Below are 21,959 nucleotides of genomic sequence, written 5' to 3'. Positions count from 1 at the left end.
TTGCTTATATAAATATCCTAAAACGCCTCCCCTCTCCTGACCCTTCCCTAACCAAGACCTGTCTATCAAGTACAGTTCATTCAGGCCTCTTCCAGGAGGCCTTCTCCAACAACTTGAGCCCACAGAGACACCTCCTTTCTCTAAACAGTCAAAGCATTTATATTGTAGTTTCCAACTTTAGTTCTTAATTACGCATACTTTCAAGGTTTCTTAAATCCTGTCGATAGGGCAGGTTTTGTTTCTGCAAATCAATGGTTCTCAGTCAGGGGCAATTTCCCCCCCAGGAGGTATTTTGCCAAGTCTGGAGACATATTTGGTTGTCTCATTTAGTGGACAGAGGCCAGGGATGCTGCTGAACATTCTACAATGTACCGGACAGCACTCCACAACAAAGCAGTATGCAGCCTAAAATGTCAGGAGGGTTGAAATTAAGAACCTCTGCTCTAGAGTAAGAGCTCTTTGAGAATACAAAGGATGCTTACTCCTCTGATCTGCTACACTGCCAAACAGAGTGCTGGACACACAGTAGGTCTCATTAAATATTTGTTGACCAATTGGGTGGCTATCTGGTTCCACACCTTCCTAAACATTCATTCACATGATATCTAAGCAAAATTTAGTGTGCCAGGGACCATGCTGGGCTCTGGGAATGCAACTATAAATGAGGCACAGTTCCTGTCTGTGAGAAACTTAAAATTTAGCAGGGAAGGCAGGCAAGGGCACTCATATTTTTAATACATCATCACTAATGCACCTGTCGCTACCAGTTATTTGTATATTTCTCTGTTTATTTTCTGTCTCTCATCATTATCCTATAAATTCCAAGAAAGCAAAAATTGTATTCAGTTCACAGCTACAGACCCAGCATCTCCTATCCTACAGTAATAGTGGTAGACACAGAGTAGTAGGTATTTTGAATAACTGAAAGGATGATAATCATATGTGCATGGTATAAAGAAAACAGAGAGGAGGAGTTCTAAGCACAGCCTGGGAAGGGAAGAAGGAGTAAGGGAAGCCACCTTGAGGAGAACTAACAAGGACTGAGCATTAATTATATACTGGAAATAGTTCTAAACATTTTAAACACATTATCTAATCTAATTCTTACAACGGTCCTATAAGAAGCCCCATTTTATGGATAGAGAAATGAGCAATGAAGGCTGATTTGCTCAAGAACACAGCAAGTGATGGAATCAGAATTTGAACACAGCTGACTTCAGAACCTTTGCTCTTAACCACTATAATGCACTGTCAAGAGATGAGAAGGAACTGGCCAGGTAAAAGGCAGGAAGATGTGGCCTTCAAGTCAAGTCATTCCAGGTGGAGTGGGTGGCTCGAGCAAAACCAATATAGCCTGGCCTATTTTTAATTATTCCAATATTAGCAAAGAATAAAAAGAAAAACTGATGAAAGATGACATTGGAGAAGTAATCAGAGCCAAATCATGAGAGAGATGTATACAGCATTGCTTCATTTATCCCAAATTAGCAGGGAACAAGCATGAGGTTTAGAATTAAATAGCTCCAGGTTGGAAATCAAACTCCATCATTTTGTTCATGGATCTGTCTAAACCTCCATATCCTCATCTATAAAACAAGGAACATACACAAACCTACTTTATAAGGTTGCTTTGGGGAAAAAAAAACATATATAAGTGCTAAGAACTAGGCCTGGTATATTTTACGTATCCAATAAGTGTTAGTGATTGATTTTTGCTATTGTGATTATTGCTGATGAGATTTTTTTCCACATTTGTAAATTTGCAACATAACTGTAGCATATTTTCTTGAGCACCAAAACTTATTAAACCCTCTTTTTCCTGAACTACCTTTTCAAAGTGAATTCCATAAACCCCCAACTTACAAACACTAAACTTACATTTTACCTGTACAGATGGCTGCCCCTATGCTCATCCCCTCCACTCCCAACGCCCTTTTCCTGCCACCAGGACAATTACGGAAATTGAGCTTTTAACATCCCTGGATTCAAAAATAGGGAAATAAAGAGGCCACATAAAGGTGGAACCGCTGAAAATAGTCGTTTGTTCAGAATTTTGAAAAAGAAAGGACTTGACTGCTTAGAGTAACGGTTACCACCCAATGAGTCGACAGAATTTTCAAAACAACCACTTCACTGTATTAACCTCTATTCTACTTCCCAAACCCACTGGTAACAGTGATGTGCCACCTCTGCTGATAGCTAACATGCAGCCAGTACCATTAGATCCTTGATGTTTGTCCATTTCTAATGAGCCACACCTTAAATACATTCAAAGACTCCTGGCTTCGTCTTACCACCCAGCCCACTTTTCTATGGTGGTCTCCATGGGTGACTTAATAACTTTCCATACAGTAAACACATCAGGCACTTCCAAATCTCTCCACCTTGATCTTTGCTGTTCTCTCTGCCTGGCATATACTTCTATCCTCACCTGTTACCACTATGCCACCCTACCATCCTTGGAGGCTTACTCCAAACACCACCTCCTCTCTGAAACCCGATTTCCCTCCCTTCAGTAGAATTAAATGTCATGTTCTGGGAATGTCCCCAGCACTTCACTGGTGTTTCTATTGTTATAACAATCACGTATTAAACAGAGCTATGTGGCAAGCATCATTCCAGGTGCTGTCTATATGCTATCATGTAATTTTCACCACAAACTTGTAAGACATTCTTACAAGCCCCAATTTACAAATGGACGAACTGAAGCTCTGAGATTGGACTTACCAATGATTGCACAACTAGAAAGGGATATAGCCAGAATTCCAACCATGTTCTGACAGCTCCCAAATCCATAAGGTTTTCACTCTGCTATGTTTCCTGTCTTTGATGGCCCTATTTCCAGTTAGTTAATTATATACATTATCTGTCTTTTCCATGGGATTATAGCAACTCCCTTGAAGACCAGGGCATATTCATTTTCATAAATGTGGATAATGATATATCAATTTATACAAGATTCTTATGAGGATTAAATGAGACAACACATACTAGCATAGTGTCAGGCAGATAATAAGCACCTAATAACTTGTTAGCTTAATTGTTACTATTATTGTTATCATGTCAGGTGCCACGAATAAAGCCTTGCACATAAATTCTGAATTCAGGTTCATTTCTGAGGAGCAAATGAAATGGGTGAGGATCTGATGGAAGAAACAAACACTGCTTTGGTTTGGCATTTCCCACAGTATCACTTAATCAAAAGCAACAAGAATTAAGAAAGTTTCTATAATAGGATCTATTGATTCCTTTATCTTTCTATCACCACATAAACATTAGGAAAACTTCCTGTTCTATTCAAAACCCTTACAGCTTTCTTACTTTCTTCCTGCCATCTCCTACGCAGTTTGACAAGGTTCTTCTCTGAGAATTCAGTACATATCAAGTACTGAGCTAGAAGAAGAAAATTACAAAAGTAAATGGAAGCACAGAGGGCAAAATAAAATCTTAAATTTTGGTGTTTATAAACATACTGAAACACTGTCTTTTCTCTTCACAGAATTTAACTGTATGTTAAGTCGTCATATTTATTTGTGTGTCAATCATCCTTTACTAGGAGGTAAGCTCTTAGAGGAGGCAATCTATCCATCCTATTCACTGCTATCCCCCAGGGCCTAACACATATCTGATGTAGAGTAGTCACTCATGAAATATTGGTTAATTGACTGATTGCAAATGTTTGTATTTATGTATGTATACACATCTATATTTTTACACATATATGATACCATTCCATGATTTGTGAATAAATGCACCTATATCTCAACATATAAGTGCACCTTGTGCATTTGTGTGCATATATCTGTATTTATGCAGAAGATGTTTCAGACTGGAGAAAAACAGATGCTTGTTTGTCAAAGTTGTGTCTCCTTAACATGATAATGGCTTCTGACTGACTGGTCTAATATTTAACAAATAAACACTACTGCCATATACTGACAATCCAAATGTTAAAGAACATTAAATGTGCAGGTAAAAAATAATTAACTCAAACCATGAAACTTCTCCTACCTTTCAAAATGTCTTGTCCCTGTTCATTAGCGTAAGTGTACATGGCTGGGGAGAGGGGTAGGGACCAATAATGTTTACCTGTAAATCTGGCAGGAGAAACATTCAAAATTCTCATGGGCTGCCCAGATTTCCTTGTTTAAGTTGTAACATATACCAGAAATATAATTTATAACAATTATAAGGCAACCATTTTCTGGGTACACAATGTACCAGATACTTGGCATCAGTTTTTATTAAAAATGTAAACCTTCTAACAACTCTGCAATGTAGATAAACAACAAAGCCAGGACTCAAAAAATATAGTAACTTGCCAAAGATTCTCTGCTGTTTATCTAGTCACGGCATACTCAGTGTAGAAATTCAGAATTCTACTCTGAAGCTCAAACTTATTTCAATAAGCAATGGTGCCTTTTACATGGTTTTACAGCCACTAACTTTGAGGGATATGTGTTTAGGTAGTTTTCATAGTGTGTGGATTTTAATAAGTAATTCTCTGCACATAGAGACCAGACCACACTGAAAATTACTCCAGGCTACAGAAAGCAAGGAACAAATGTGTCTCAGAAACTATCAGCCTGTGTGTCTCAGAATTTGAAGCATTTTCCACTTGATTGTGTCCTCTAACAAGAAATCTATCCTCTAAGAGGGCTTCATTATTCCTCCTCCTATATTAAAAAAATGGACTCTTTCATTGCAAACCAATGGCAAGTTCTTAACTCATTTCCTTAGATCACTTGAAATGAAAGTGCTTTCTGTCTTTAGGGAAAATAATTGCTGGATGTGATGCCTTTTGCCTGCTTTTGAGTCCCACAATCAATACTGTGAAGGAAAGAAAAAATTAACCCTTAGATACTTTTAGGAAGAGTGAGGTTACTTTTAAATTCAATGATGGTAGAGTTCTAAAAAGGGAGAAGGAAAGTCCTCCCTTCCAAGGAGAATGCAGTTGCCTTCCTCTAAACAAATTGGCTCTGTTATCTTTTTAATCCTCTTTCCAGGAGGAGGCCTGAGAAGGAGACGGAAACCATATGTTTAAAAAGTTTTTTAAAATGTATAGATGCTCCTGAATATTTGTAAATAACTGCAGTGAAAAATGTTTACATTAGAACTCACCTGCCCTTGTACTGATTAGAAAGATCCTCTACAGAGCAGAGGAGATCATTTCCAACCACCCAGACCACTACAATCACAGGAAGAAGCCAACAGCAGCATCTTCAGCCCCAGAGACTAAAGGTGAAAGGGGCACCTCGCAGTGGTGGAAGCACACGTGTGTTCCCTCAACATGCCTGGGGAGGTGGAGAGGAAGGGGAAGCAGCTCTGCCTTCCCTCCAATCTAACTACACAACCCCTGCTGCCGTAACTTATTTTTAGACATTTAATCTAAAATTCCCAGAAAGGAAGCGGATCTACAACCTCTGAGTGACCCTCAGAGTTCTGATTTCCAACCTGGCTTGGGGATTTTGTTTGTTTTCTGACTTCAGGTGCCTACTTAAAGTACATCTCCCATCTTCCAGAGGCATCCACAGCCTAAGCCAATAAAAATAGCTGGGAGCTTTGGAGCTTTAAGTGATGAAAAATCCAGCACCCACAGGTCAAAAGTAATGACCTTGGGGAAGTTACTCATCCTTCTAAAGAATCAATTTGTGGTCAACAAGATGAGATAATAATACTAGAAAGCTGTTCGAGATTTCAACACAAAAATTGCACAGTATCGTCTCTTAGTAGGACGTCAGTCAGTACTATGCACTTGCTGTGGGCACACTGCGCAAAGCTGCGGGATCCGTCCATGTTTCCACTGCCCATCACTCCGACGTTGGGGACTTATGTTACCGACTGTGCACTCCACCTCGGGGAGACGCCTTTTACCTGCTTCTTGTTCCCTACAGCTTCAAATGTCTGCAGAGCCCAAGAGGTAAATTCTCATTAAGTGCAAGAGACTAAGTTATCCTGGGTTCTCCTTCCCTCTGTTTATCCGTAAATTGTTAAATAAAACTCCGCTTTGGGAAGAAATGCGTCGAGTCTTTACATGCGCAAAGCAGGTATCTGCACATCTCTGGGGGTCAGGGGTGAGGAACGAACTCTGACTAAAGTCTCCAGGTTGGGAATGGCACAAATGGAGGGAAAGGACATGGAAGAGCGGATGAAAGGGATGCCTCTGCGAGGCGGTGCAAGGCGGTCCTCGCCGGTGACCCTGTCCTCTGCACTTGGGGAGGAAAGGACGCTAGAGGGGAGGAGCCGCGAGGGCAGGAGTACCTGAACGCTCTGGCCGCGGTCTGGTTCCTCCTCCACGCCGTGCCCTGTTGCAGCACCCCCTGCACGATCTCTTTCTCGTTGGGCAGCCGGTAGACAGGGAAGATGTAGAGCCAACAGAGGACCACGACACAGAGGGCACTGGCTCCCATGGGCAGCCGGGTCCGCGGGAACTTCCACGCCAGTACAGCCATGGCCCCTCTGGACGTTTGTCGCCGGGCCCGCCCGCAGGGGCTCATCGCAGCCCCGGCGTCCCAGGGGCGGGGGCCGGGGCCTCAGTACAAAGCTAGGCGAAATGGCAGTGGAGGGTCCCCCACCGCCAGCCCCCCATGCACACACACCTTTCGTTCTCTTGCTTGCAAACACACGCACGCTTCTTCGGCCCCGTCGGCCCCAAAGGTCAGCGCAAGGATTTTTTCAAATGCAACTTTTCCAAGGATTTCTTTCTAGGGGAAGTGGCTGGGGGGCAAGTCACGATCTATGGCCATGGTCGCTTCCCCTGCAGAAGGCGGGCGCTGGGGTCTCCGAGTGCGCAGAGAGCGGCGGCGGCGAGTCGCTCTCGCCCGTTCTGCAGCATCACGGTCGCCCTCGGCGAGGGTCCGGGAGAAGGCTCGGCTCCCTCCCAGATATTTGGCCCGTGGCGTCCCCTTGTCCCCTCCGAGCGATGCTCCTGCGCCCTTCGCCGCCTCCCGCGCTGCTGCGCCGCCAGGCAACCCCCCCCCCCACCCCCCCCCCCACCAGACGCGCTCTCTGCGCCGCACCAAGTCCTCGGAAATTTCCACGGCGGCCCGGGACCGCTATCCTGCCCCGGGATCCTCCGCCTCGCCCGCCGGGACCCTCGCTCCCCACCCCTCCCGGAGAAGAAAAGAACTCGCTCTCATCAGTTAATTCAGCGGCGCGCCGCAGCCTTCCGCTGCGCCCCGGACTTCGCAGACAAACGACCGGGGATTGGTGGAAATCAAGGTCTCCCCCTCCCTCCCCCACCCGCAAAATTGCCTCCTTCGACCCGATCCGAGCCGCGACACTCGCCCAGAGCGCGCACCCCTCACTCGTGCCCTTGTTCTTTGGAGATAACGGCAGACAATAAAAAACAACAGCCCCCCGCCAATAGAAATATATCAGTCCCTGAGTGTGGCGGAGACTGGCTAATATCCTGATCCTTCGACAAACGGCCGGTGTGCCCAGGCTGTCACCCTGCTGCCGTCACCCTAGTCTTTCTCTAACTGGTTGGATATTAACCCGCAGCCAGGCGCGAGGAGGCTGGCCGAGATTTATTCCTTCCTGGGCCCCCACCCCCATTAGCCGGTCCCGGAGCCGCGGCCCGTGTGTGTGTGCGCGCGCGCGTTCACGGGCGCAAGCGAGCGCGCGCACGAGGAGGTGCGTGCACTCCGGGGTCCTCCGCCTCGCCTCCTCCCTGAAAGGAAAGGCAGTGCTGCATCCAGATGTGCAGGCAGCTGGTGCCCAAACACTAGACCTCAAGATGTCACATTGCCTTGGAGGCGCGCGGCCTTTTAGATTAAAGGACCGTTGGTTCTTAGACGTCCTTCTTGCCCTTCTTGCTTGTGATAAGCGATAAGCTTCTCGCAACCCCGACCTTGGAAAAGCGCCACCCGCCTTGACCCACCGAGCCGAGAGAGTCGCTGTTAGCCATTTCTGCTCGCCCCGGCGGCCGACGCATAGCTCGGGTACCTCCTAGCGGTCGCCTATTCTATTTGCTTAAGCATCTCGTCAAGCATAAAGTGTGCAAGGACAAAGAAGAAACCTGGTCAGCTTAGTCATCACGAAAACAAAACCTAAGGCTATAACTCCATTTGTTCAGCCGACCAGGCTGCGGTGCCGTATCTTTGTCTAGCATCCGTCTCCACTGAGAGGTGGAACTTGAGAAGTTGATGCAAAGTTATTTACCAAAAGCGAAGTAGCATCCCAGATGACCACTTTAGTGTCATTTTCTCAACAATACTGTGCTCTTAGTTGAGTGACCTACTGCCCTCCACCGGCAGGCATGCCCCAGAAATCTCTGTCCTACTTAGGTAAATCAGTAGAGACAGGGGAAACCTTGAAATCCCAGTCACATCTTACCACAGTGGAGGCTGATACAGATTCTTTAAAATGAAGATCATCTTAAGTCCTGCAAAGTAACCAGCCAACTCTCTTCTATCCTGGAAAAGGGGAAGGGAAGGGGGGGGGCTTTTCCTACTTGCCCGGGCTTTGGATAAATCATCTGCCATCTTTGATCTTATAATTTAAGTAAAACACAAACCATTCCCATTTTTCTTCCTCAAGTTCAAGGGGTATTTGTAGAGTAAATAACAAAGAAATAAACTGACAAACAAAACTAAGGCATATTACAGTTATGAAGGGGCTATGTAAATGTTTCCCTATTTAATATCAGAAGAATGCATTAAAGTCATGCTTTATATCAAAAGATCTGTGTGACACAATGTGCTTTTTTCTTTCTTCTGCAAACTAAGAATTCTCTTACCTTGGTGGGCTTTTGCCCACCCAACAATCCAAACTTATTCCCTGCTTTTTCTTAACATGAGCACCAAATCTAATCAGGTCATCACTCTCACCCTTCCGAGTCACACTACATTGGTCCGTTCTCACATTACTATAAAGAATACCACTGAGACTGGGTAATTTGTAAAGGAAAGAGGTTTAATTGACTCACAGTTCCACATGGCCGAGGAGGCCTCAGGAAACTTACAATCCTGGTGGAAGGCAAAGTGGCATGTCTTACTTGGTGGCAGGCAACAGGGAGAATGTGTGTGTAGGATGAACTGTCAAACACTTATAAAACCATCAGATCTTGTGAGAACTCACTATCATGAGAACAGCCTGGGGGAAACAGCCCCCACGATCCAATCACCTCCCACCAGGTCCCATCCTGGACACAGGGGGGTTACGGAGATTACAATTCAAGATAAGATTTGGGTGGGGACACAGAGCCAAACCATATCACACACAGGTCTCAGTTCTGTCACAGTGTTGTGATCCGCTCATGTGATGTGTGTTTGTTTTTGTTTTTTTTTCTCCCCATGTATAAATCCAGTGCATTATTCAAGACCAAGCCAAGTTATCTAGAAAGTTCTCATTCAAAAATGTGTTCCCAGGACACCTAAAACACAGACTTTATGAGAACTCAATAAATATTTGTGGTATCTGCTTCTACTCTCTTTGACCTCCTGTTCTGATGTCATAGTATTTGCTGGCTCTGACTGATGATTAAACACTTAGTTGTGTTGTCTTGTATTGCTAGTATTTTTCATATATAACTATGTCTCACCAACTAGGCAGGAAGGGGATTTAGTTTTATGTATCAAATGAAAAGCCTGTGCTTTTGATCAAATTAGGACTCCACAGGACATGGCTAAGTGTCTAGGAGAAGAGCAAGAACAATATTTCACATTTTCTTCATGTTCCTCCAGGTATCAACTCAGGCACTTCAACAAATAATTGTTGCTTGGTTTTATAATGAGATCCTCAAACTTATTCAGTCTATTGCCAAGGCATCACTGTTTAAGGAAAAGTATGAACCCCCAAGTTTTAATGTTTTAAATAAAATATTTTAATTGATATTTATCCATCTTGTTTGTACGACTTATAGTAAGTAGCTTAGGTATTCTTTTATACTTCTGCATCTGAGTATGCTTAGCGGACACAAACAGGACTTCCTCAGGGACTAAACAACTTTTAAAACTCTATAAATGTGTAGTAGAAAAATGTAAAGGCAGGAGTCCAGATTAAACAGAATTGTCAGTGATTTGAGATAAAATTTTAAAAGGCCAATCTTCAGTCTCTGCTCAAGTTCTTCTTGTCAGAATGGCTTGGAATGGCCAGTCAAAAGCATAAAATGATGCCTGTTTCACAACCAATTACAACACCAAGGTAAATAAGGTTGTAGATTGAGAAAGGTTATAAATATAGTTTATCTGAATAAATGCATTTATTTATCTCCACTCCCTATTGTGACCTCAATAAAAGAAGAGTAAAGGAGTAAAAGAGAAAAAGATTCAGAAGAACAAGAGAAAAAGAAGGAATACAAAAGCAGACAAAGGATGTCAAAAAGTTCACAAGCAGGAAAGCAATTAAACAAGTGTTAACTGACTTATCAGGAGAGAGAAAGGTCTGGGCCTTCAAGTAACTCTGTGTGTGTGTGTGTGTGTGTGTGTGTGTGTGTGTGTGTGTGTGTCCACGTGCACAGAAAATTGAGGAGCATAGAGAGAAGCCAACAAGAATCAAGCTAATTTGTACTAGAGAGTTCTTGAAAGGCTCAGAAACGAAGGCACCTAGGACCTCTGGTGATGGAGGTAATGAATGAAACAAACTAAGAGGTTTGTTGGAAATCTTTAAAAAGGAGCAGTTGAAACATCTAGATCTTATTCCCCAACCTGGCTTAAAACAGGAGGTTAAATCTCTAGAGACTGACCAGCACAAAAGAGAACACCTACAGATTCTGATATGTTTAAGAGATCTCCAATCGAATGGCCAAATCCCTGTCTAACACCCTCTAGTGAGACCCATTAGTGGATAAGCTCTGCCTACACCGAGTTTTGTGGCCTCTTTTTCAGGCCTCCTTCTTAAATATGAGGGGAGAGTCAAGGATCCCTAGACATTTGAAGAGAGTCTCCAGCATGAAAGTAGAGACAAAACAAGCAAATAATCACACACAGAAATCAACTCTAGGAAAAAATGATAATGCAGGAAACATAAGAAATCTTCAATAAAAACCATAATTAATATTCTCACATGGACTGAGACACAATCCAATGAAGCAAGAACAAAAGGAATGTTCAGATGACTAAAAATAAAAGTCCTTTGAAACTTAAAATATGGTAACAAAATATATAACAGAATTCATAGAAAAGTTGAATTACAAAGTTGAAGAAATATCCCAGAAAGTAGGCCAAAAATATAAAAGAGGGTAAACAAGATAATAAATTATAGGCTCAAAGAAAAAATAAATATCCAAACAACAAGAAACAAAAAGCAGAAGATTTTCAAAGACATACTAAAAAGAATCCTAAAATTTAAGGGTTCATTAAGGACCCAATAAAATGAATTTTTTAAACCTACACCAAGGGTATATAACACTGAAATTTTAGAAAATAAGAAACAGAAAATAATGGAAGTTTAAAGAAGAAAATGCATGCAAAAGATTGGAAATTATGTTGGGATTAGATTTATTTAAAGCAAGAAAGCTGAAAATCAACAACTTTACTTGGGCTCAACAAAGAACTAAAGTTACAAGGCAATTCCCCCCTCCTCCAAAATGGAGAAATGGACAAATCCAGAGCCAGAGTTGAGGTATGTTTATCTGGAGCAGAAGATGTTGAAGCCATAAACTGGTAGGAACGCTTCAGTGGTCATTTGGAATTGGCATAGTGGAATTGCTGGAGGCTGAGTGTGGACTAGAGTGAAAGGGAGAAACTCCTGGGGATCACAATCAGGAACTCCTGGAGATCATAGTCAGGTGGGCCTCCACAATTTTTATGAGTTTTACCTCCAAGAATCTCACTGACACAGGATGGGGGCCAGGGAAGTACTGGGTAAAAAAGGACAGTGTCCCTGGAGACGGCTCCACCCTCAGGCCTGTGCCCACAGACCTAAGTGAGAACAGGCACTCCTGTTTTCGTGCCCAAATGTTGCATTTTCCAAGACTGCTCTGGCCTACCATGCCCCCCATCCTGTTCCCATATAAACCTAAGGCCTTAGCAGGCACAGACGCAAGCAGCTGAAGGTTGAGCAAAGCAGAAGAACACAGCAGCAGACACCAGCAGACCGGCAGACCAGCAACGGCAGAACGACATGGCAGAGAAAGAGAGAAGAGCAGGGACATCTGGATGCCAAGAGGAGTTCAGCCAGGGGCGGTTAGAGAAGAGTCTGGCAGCTGGGCAGCCCAACTCCTGAGGAAGACCACATTTCCACTCCATCCCCCTCTTCCAGCTCCCCATCCATCTTGCTGAAAGCCACCCCCACCACTCAATAAAACTTTGCACTGATCCTTCCAGCCCACATGTGATCCGATTTTTCCAACACACTGGGCAAGAGCTCAGGATACAGAAAGCTGTCACACTGGCCCTCTGCCCTTGCAATAAGGCAGAGGGTCTATTGAGCTGATTAACACAAGCTGTCTGCAGACAGCAAAGCTGAAAAAGCACACTGTAACACATGCCCACTTGGGCTTCGGGAGTCGCAGACACCCATCCCTAGATGCTGCCATGGGGCCAAAGCCCAAAAGTGCTCCACACAGCCTCTGCACCTGCCCATCTGCATGCTCCCCCTAGGAGTTTGAGTAGCAGGGCCACCGAAGGAGCAAGCCACACCCCTGTTGCATGTCCTGTGAGGAGAATAAGGGAACTCTCCTGTTTCATCATCAGGTTTTCAGGAAGAGAAACTGAGAAAGATCATCTTAAGGTTTTACATGGGTAGGGAAGAGTAACCACTGTGAAATATACCCAGAAGATTATCTACAACAAAGCCCTACTCTTCAGGGCAGAAAACCTTACCATATCATTATCTCATCTCAGGGAAGGGCATTTCTTCCACTCCAATCCCCTCTAGGCTTTCTATCTCTCCTAAGCTGGGAAAATAAAGCTAAGAAACACTTGCAAAGTTCATTGTCCAAGGACACAGGGCCACTAAACACTAAAATGTAATAATAAGATTATAGAACATTTCTCATCTCCCACACCTTATCACCACACCAGTATGGCTCTGATATAGTATCAACGGATTACAGCTGAAAAAGATACAAGACACAGATTCTCTCTGAGAAGAAGTACTTAGACAAGCCCAGACAGGAGAAACAAAAACTAGAACACTGGAGAAATTTGAAGACTGATACTCACAGCTATAGCAAACATTAAACACAGCCCAAATCTTAGCCAAATTAACATAAAAGTTCACACTTGAAGGCCTGTTTACCTTTGCTTGTATTACCCAATACATCATATCTGCCTTTCAACAAATAATTACAAGGCAAGAAAAAAATTCTGAAGAGACAAAACAAGCATCAGAACCAGTCACCACACAAAACATAAGGCATACATGTTGGAATTATTGGACAGAGAATTTAAAATCACTATGATTAAGATGTTAAAGGCTTTAATAAAAAAGTAGACAACATGCAAGAACAGATGGCTGATGGAAGCAGAGACATGGAAACTCTAAGAAAGAATCAAACAAAAATGCTAGAAATCAAACCCACTATAACAGAAATGAAGAATGCCTTTAATGGGCTCATCAGTGATTAGATCTGGCTGGGGAGAGAATCAGTAAGCCTGAAGACAATAAAAATTTGCCAAGCTGAGCCACAGGACAATTTCAAAGGGTGTAACATAAAAGTAATTGGAATACCAGGGGAAAAAAAGAAAGAAAAGGGAACAGAAGAAATATCCAAAGGGATAACAGCTGAGAATTTTCCAAAAGTAATGACAGACACCAAACCACAAATTCAGGAACCTCAGAGAACACCAAGCATGATAAATCACAAAAAAAAAATACATGGGTATATCATATTCAAACTACATAAAACCAAATACAAAGAAAAAAAACTTGAAAGAAGCCAGAGTGGAAAAAAACACCTTACCCATAGAGGAAAAAGTTAAGAATTACAACTGACTTTTCATCAAAAACCATACAAGTAAGCAGATAATGGAGTGAAATACTTAAACTGTGAGGGGAAAAATCACAACCTAATATTCTAAATTGACTGAGATTGTCTTTCAAAAGTGAAAGATAAATAAATACTTTCTTCAGGCGATTTCTGCATTTCCAACTGAGGAACGCAGCTCCTCACCAGCAACGGAACAAAGCTGGATGGAGAATGACTTTGACGAGCTGAGAGAAGAAGGCTTCAGACGATCAAACTACTCCGAGCTACAGGAGGAAATTCGAACCAATGGCAAAGAAGTTAAAAGCTTTGAAAAAAATTAGACGAATGGATAACTAGAATAACGAATGCAGAGAGGTCCTTAAAGGACCTGATGGAGCTGAAAACCAAGGCATGAGAGCTATGTGATGAATGCAGAAGCCTCAGTAGCTGATGCGATCAACTGGAAGAAAGGGTATCAGTGATGGAAGATGAAGTGAATGAAATGAAGCGAGAAGAGAAGTTTAGAGCAAAAAGAATAAAAAGAAACGAACAAAGCCTCCAAGAAATATGGGACTATGTGAAAAGACCAAATCTACTTCTGATTGGTGTACCTGAAAGTGACGGGGAGAATGGAACCAAGTCGGAAAACACTCTGCAGGATATTATCCAGGAGAACTTCCCCAATCGAGCAAGAGAGGCCAACATTCAAATTCAGAAAATACAGAGACCGCCACAAAGATACTCCTCGAGAAGAGCAACTCCAAGACACATAATTGTCAGACTCACCAAAGTTGAAATGAAGGAAAAAATGTTAAAGGCAGCTGGAGAGAAAGGTCAGGTTACCCACAAAGGGAAGCCCATCAGACTAACAGCTGATCTCTCAGCAGAAACTCTACAAGCCAGAAGAGAGTGGGGACCAATATTTAACATTCTTAAAGAGAAGAATTTTCAACCCAGAATTTCATATCCAGCCAAACTAAGCTTCATAAGTGAAGGAGAAATAAAATATTTTACAGACAAGTAAATGCTGAGAGATTCTGTCACCACCAGGCCTGCCCTAAAAGAGCTCCTAAAGGAGACACTAAACATGGAAAGGAACAACCAGTACCAGCCACTGCAAAAACATGCCAAATTGTAAAGACCATCAAGGCTAGGAAGAAACTGCATCAACTAACGAGCTAAACAACCAGCTAACATCATAATGACAGGATCAAATTCACACATAACATACTAACTTTAAATGTAAATGGGCTAAATGCTCCAATTAAAAGACACAGACTGGCAAACTGGATAGAGTCAAGACCCATCAGTGTGCTGTATTCAGGAAACCCATTTCACGTGCAGAGACACACGTAGGCTCAAAATAAAGGGATGGAGGAAGATCTACCAAACAAATGGAAAACAAAAAAAGGCAGGGGTTGCAATCCTAGTCTCTGATAAGACAACCTTTAAACCAACAAAGATCAAAAGAGACAAAGAAGGCCATTACATAATGGTAAAGGGATCAATTCAACAAGAAGAGCTAACTATCCTAAATATATATGCACCCAATACAGGAGCACCCAGATTCATAAAGCAAGTCCTGAGTGACCTACAAAGAGACTTAGACTCCCACACATTAATAATGGGAGACTTTAACACCCTACTGTCAACATTAGACAGATCAACGAGACAGAAAGTTAACAAGGATACCCAGGAATTGAACTCAGTTCTGCACCAAGCAGACCTAATAGACATAGGTCTATTAGGTAGACCTATGACTATTATAGACCCCAAATCAACAGAATATACATTCTTTTCAGCACCACACCACACCTACTCCAAAATTGACCACATAGTTGGAAGTAAAGCACCCCTCAGCAAATGTAAAAGAACAGAAATTATAACAAACTGTCTCTCAGACCACAGTGCAATCAAACTAGAACTCAGGATTAAGAAACTCACTCAAAACCACTCAACTACATGGAAACTGAACAACCTGCTCCTGAATGACTACTGGGTACATAATGAAATGAAGGCAGAAATACAGATGTTCTTTGAAACCAACGAGAACAAAGACACAACATACCAGAATCTCTGGGACACATTCAAAGCAGTGTGTAGAGGGAAATTTATAGCACTAAATGCCCACAAGAGAAAGCAGGAAAGACCCAAAATTGACACCCTAACATCACACTTAAAAGAACTAGAAAAGCAAGAGCAAACACATTCAAAAGCTAGCAGAAGGCAAGAAATAACTAAGATCCGAGCAGAACTGAAGGAAATAGAGACACAAAAAACCCTTCAAAAAATTAATGAATCCAGGAGCTGGTTTTTTGAAAAGATCAACAAAATTGATAGACCGCTAGCAAGACTAATAAAGAAGAAAAGAGAGAAGAATCAAATAGACCCAATAAAAAATGATAAAGGGGATATCACCACCGATCCCACAGAAATACAAACTACCATCAGAGAATACTACAAACACCTCTATGAAAATAAACTAGAAAATCTAGAAGAAATGGATAAATTCCTCGACACATACATCCTCCCAAGACTAAACCAGGAGGAAGTTAAATCTCTGAATACACCAATAACAGGCTCTGAAATTGAGGCAATAATCAATAGCTTACCAACCAAAAAAATCCAGGACCAGATGGATTCACAGCTGAATTCTACCAGAGGTACAAAGAGGAGCTGGTACCATTCCTTCTGAAACTATTCTAATCAATAGAAAAAGAAGGAATCCTCCCTAACTCATTTTATGAGGCCAGCATCATCCTGATACCAAAGCCTGGCAAAGACACAACCAAAAAAGAGAATTTTAGACCAATATCCTTGATGAACATAGATGCAAAAATCCTCAATAAAATACTGGCAAACCAAATCCAGCAGCACATCAAAAAGCTTATCCACCATGATCAACTGGGCTTCATCCCTGGGATGCAAGGCTGGTTCAATATACGCAAATCAATAAATGATTTGCATATAAATAGAACCAAAGACAAAAACCACATGATTATCTCAATAGATGCAGAAAAGGCTTTGACAAAATTCAACAACTCTTCATGCTAAAAACTCTCAATAAATTAGGTATTGATGGGATGTATCTCAAAATAATAAGAGCTATCTGTGACAAACCCATGGCCAGTATCATACTGAATGGGCAAAAACTGGAAGAATTCCCTTTGAAAACTGGCACAAGACACGGATGCCCTCTCTCACCACTCCTATTCAACACAGTGTTGGAAGTTCTGGCCAGGGCAATCAGGCAGGAGAAGGAAATAAAGGGTATTCAATTAGGAAAAGAGGAAGTCAAATTGTCCCTGCTTGCAGATGACATGATTGTATATCTAGAAAACCCCATCGTCTCAGCCCAAAATCTCCTCAAGCTGATAAGCAACTTCAGCAAAGTCTCAGGATACAAAATCAATATACAAAAATCACAAGCATTCTTATACACCAATAACAGACAAACAGAGAGCCAAATCATCAGTGAATTCCCATTCACAATTGCTTCAAAGAGAATAAAATACCTAGGAATCCAACTTACAAGGGATGTGAAGGACCTCTTCAAGGAGAACTACAAACCACTGCTCAATGAAATAAAAGAGGATACAAACAAATGGAAGAACATTCCATGCTCATGGGTAGGAAGAATCAATATCATGAAAATGGCCATACTGCCCAAGGTAATTTATAGATTCAATGCCATCCCCATCAAGCTACCAATGACTTTCTTCACAGAATTGGAAAAAAACTACTTTAAAGTTCATATGGAACCAAAAAAGAGCCCGCATCGCCAGGTCAATTCTAAGCCAAAAGAACAAAGCTGGAGGCATCAAGCTACCTGACTTCAAACTATACTACAAGGCTACAGTAACCAAAACAGCATGGTACTGGTACCAAAACAGAGATATAGACCAATGGAACAGAACAGAGCCCTCAGAAATAATGCTGCCTATCTACAACTATCTGATCTTTGACAAACCTGACAAAAACAAGAAATGGGGAAAGGATTCCCTATTTAATAAATGGTGCTGGGAAAAGTGGCTAGCCATATGTAGAAAGCTGAAACTGGATCCCTTCCTTACATCTTATACAAAAATTAATTCAAGATGGATTAAAGACTTCAATGTTAGACCTAAAACCATAAAAACCCTAGAAGAAAACCTAGGCAATACCACTCAGGACATTGGCATGGGCAAGGACTTCATGTCTAAAACACCAAAAGCAATGGCAACAAAAGACAAAATTGACAAATGGGATCTAATTAAACTAAAGAGCTTCTGCACAGCAAAAGAAACTACCATCAGAGTGAACAGGCAATCTACAGAATGGGAGAAAATTTTTGCAAGCTACTCATCTGACAAAGGGCTAATATCCAGAATCTACAAAGAACTGAAACAAATTTACAAGCAAAAAACAAACAACCCCATCAAAAAGTGGGCGAAGGATATGAACAGACACTTATCAAAAGAAGACATTTATGCAGCCAAAAAACACATGAAAAAATGCTCATCATCACTGGCCATCAGAGAAATGCAAATCAAAACCACAATGAGATACCATCTCACACCAGTTAGAATGGCGATCATTAAAAAGTCAGGAAACAACAGGTGCCGGAGAGGATGTGGAGAAATAGGAACACTTTTACACTGTTGGTGGGAATGTAAACTAGTTCAACCATTGTGGAAGTCAGTGTGGCGATTCCTCAGGGATCTAGAACTAGAAATACCATTTGACCCAGCAATCCCATTACTGGGTATATACCCAAAGGATTATAAATCATGCTGCTATAAAGACACATGCACACGTATGTTTATAGTGGCATTATTCACAATAGCAAAGACTTGGAACCAACCCAAATGTCCAACAATGATAGACTGGATTAAGAAAATGTGGCACATATACACCATGGAATACTATGCAGCCATAAAAAATGATGAGTTCATGTCCTTTGTAGGGACATGGATGAAACTGGAAACCATCATTCTCAGCAAACTATCGCAAGGACAAAAAAACCAAACACCGCATGTTCTCACTCATAGGTGGGAATTGAACAATGAGAACACATGGACACAGGAAGGGGAACATCACACTCTGGGGCCTATTGTGGGGTGCGGGGAGCGGGGAGGGATAGCATTAGGAGATATACCTAATGTAAATGACGGGTTAATGGGTGCAGCACACCAACATGGCACATGTATACATATGTAACAAACCTGCATGTTGTGCACATGTACCCTAAAACTTAAAAGTATAATAATAATAAAATTAAAATAATAAAAATAATTAATGCATAAATCAAAGACCTTGTTGTACGAAAATACCACTGAAATAGATATTTTTAAAGTCCTTCAAAGTCAGAGAGAAAAAATCCGAACTGAGAGAAAATTCAAAGATACAGTAATACAAATGAGAAACTAAATTTGAACATAGATGTGGAAGAGATTATAATTCAAGGTTGAGAATGTAATGAATGCTATCACATTTGAAAGTAATAATAAAGTTTCCTAAGAAAACAGAATGCAAAAAGAGGTGGAATAATTATATAGAACAAGAGCCATTAGTAATTTTTTAAATTATGTAATAAATGGATCCAATTTGGTTCTGAGTTAATGAAAATAATGTTTGCTAGGATATCTAACTTTCATTTTATCCTGCAAGAAACTCATCAAAACATACTTCATATCCAGACTCTTAAACTGAGAAGCAGTAGTCAAAATAATAAATTTCACTCTAACACTAAAATAAATAAATAAATAAATACTTTCTTCAACAAAAACTGAACTGATTCATCACCAACAGATTGACCCTGAAAAAAATATTGAAAAAAGTTCTTCAGAAAGAAAGAAGCGATACAGGTGAGAAACTCCAAGCTACATAAAAAAAGAAAGAGCATTAGAGAAGGAATACATTGAGGTACAAGCCAGGTTCAGTGGCTCATGCCTGTAATCCCAGCACTTTAGGAGGCCAATGTGAGAGAATTGCTTGAGCTCAGGAGTTCAAGACAAGCCTGAGCAACATAATGAGACCTCATCTCTGCTAAAAAAGTTTTTAAAAATTGGCTGGGCCTTGTGGCATGTGCCTGTAGTCCCAGCTACTCAGGAGACTAAGGCAGGAGAATTGCTTGAGCCCAGGAAGTCAAGGCTGCAGTGAGCCATCATCATGCCATTGAACTCTAGCCTGGGTGACAGAGCAAGAGCCTGTCTCAAAAAAATTAAATTAAATTAATTACGGCATAATAAAATGTTTTATTTTTATTATTTTTAATTCAACTAAAAATAATTTTTAAGAGTGATAGTAATAACAACATATAGAATGATCATAGCATACAGATAAGCGAAGTGAATGATAGCAATATCATAAGAATCAGGAGGGAGGAATTGGAAATACTCTGTTATCAAAGATACCTGTACTACACTTGAAGATGTATAGTGTTATTTGAAGTTATACTTAGAAGAGTTAACAATATATGTTGAAAATAACAGTTGAAAAAACTCAAAAAATATATATTGCAATCTCATATCATATAACTGATAAGGCAGGGGGTCTATTGAGCTGATTAACACGAGCCATCTGCAGACGGCAAAGCTGAAAAAGCACACTGTAACACATGCACACTTGGGCTTCGGGAGTTGCAGATACCCATCCCTAGATGCTGTCATGGGGCAAAAGACCAAAAGTGCTCCCCACAGCCTCTGCATCTGCCCATCTGCATGCTCCCCCTAGGAGTCTGAGTAGCGGGGTCACCAAAGGAGCAAGCCATACACCTGTTGCATGTCCTGTGAGGAGAATAAGGGAACTCTCCTGTTTCATCACCAAGTTTTCAGGAAGAGAAACTAAGAGAAAAGATTAAATGGAGTCATATAGAATGCTCAGTTAAAACCAGAGAGGGCTGAAAAAGAAGCCGAGGAAAAGCAGAGGAAAAAGAGCAAGCAATCTTTTTTGAAGTAGAAAAATAGAGACCCTGAGAAAGAAGTTCTCCCAGAAGAAAAAATTAAGCTGAGAGACCACCTGGTAAGTTTGAGTGTGTTTAGAATGAACACTGTGTTAGCTAGGTTTCTATGTACTAACTAAGCCAATGTAAAAACAAAGCAATAATTAACTCCAGATAAAACAAAAAGTTGTAAAAGAAAAGAAACATTTCAATATATTTAATCCATAATCTTAATAACATAAACAATAAATACTAATTTAACAAAAAATGTGATATAATAATATTGGGTGAGAGTAGGTTAATATGAGGGTATAAGACAACAAAATTCTATCTTCCTTAGAAACAATATAATAGATCACATTTTTAAAAAGATCTAGGAAAGGCAACATAAGAACATTATTTCAAAATTTGAAGTAACGGCCTAAAGAAATAACTAAAACAGCTAAAAAGGATAGGATAAAGAAATAACTAAAACAGCTAAAAAGGAATAGGGAATTAGGGATGGGGCATGTAGTACTATTTGTTTGTTTGTTTATTTGTCTATTTATTTACTATTCAAAGCCTAGTAGTTCTCATAGTACTACATGGCTTTTTAAAATATGTGCTTTTATTCACTTTGTAAAACAAAAAATATAAACTTTAAATAGAAAAAAACAAGCAGGAAGAGAGCCAAAGTATATTCAGGGAGATCATTTAGAGTCTGAGATGTTTGCAGTAGAGATGAAGAAAAGAGGGTGGATTAGAGAATCATTTAGGAAATAAAATTGATGGGAGTTGAAGATAAATTTGAAAACAGACATGAGGGAAACGTAGGTGTTGAGAGTAATTCATAGATTTCTGGCAAAATAATAAAAGATGCTATTCTTAAAGACAGCAAACACCAGAAGGGGAGCAAGTTGGGTCTCAGGACTTCAGTTTGGTTTTGGACATGTGAATTTGAGGTACCTTTGAGGCATCCAGGTGGATATATCTTCTAGGCAGGGAAGTATTTGTACCTGGAACTCAAAGAAGAGGTTTGGGTATGATATATATTTGGAAATGACACATCTGTAGATAATGACATTGATAAAATTGTTGAGTTAGTGGAGGAAAACACAGGGCGGAAAGAAGACTACCTAATATTGAGCTATAAATACCCAACATAAAGGTGGACCCATGGAAAAGAATAAGTGTGTAAAAGAG

General features: G+C 41.0%; 1 protein-coding gene across 4 annotated transcripts in view; it reads right to left on the bottom strand.

Moving 5' to 3' along the window:
* ST8SIA1 (ST8 alpha-N-acetyl-neuraminide alpha-2,8-sialyltransferase 1) overlaps positions 1–21,959 on the bottom strand; it is a 183,416-nt gene that overhangs the window by 134,709 nt on the left and 26,748 nt on the right. The window contains exon 1 of one of the 4 annotated variants that reach the window (XM_004052862.5): positions 6,262–7,537. The exons of 1 other annotated variant lie outside the window; for it this stretch is intronic. In XM_004052862.5, coding sequence (XP_004052910.1) covers positions 6,262–6,497 — 236 coding nt within the window. In that variant the 5' untranslated portion in view covers positions 6,498–7,537. Of the gene's footprint in view, positions 1–6,261; positions 7,538–21,959 lie in introns of those variants that run through there. 2 more of the 4 variants (XM_063694121.1, XM_063694120.1) reach the window with 2 other exon arrangements.

The sequence above is a fragment of the Gorilla gorilla genome, chromosome 10, assembly GCF_029281585.2.
Source record: "Gorilla gorilla gorilla isolate KB3781 chromosome 10, NHGRI_mGorGor1-v2.1_pri, whole genome shotgun sequence".
In the NCBI taxonomy this organism is placed as follows: domain Eukaryota; kingdom Metazoa; phylum Chordata; class Mammalia; order Primates; family Hominidae; genus Gorilla; species Gorilla gorilla.
Note: the sequence above shows the minus strand (reverse complement) of the source record. Positions and strands in the feature narration are given on the sequence as shown.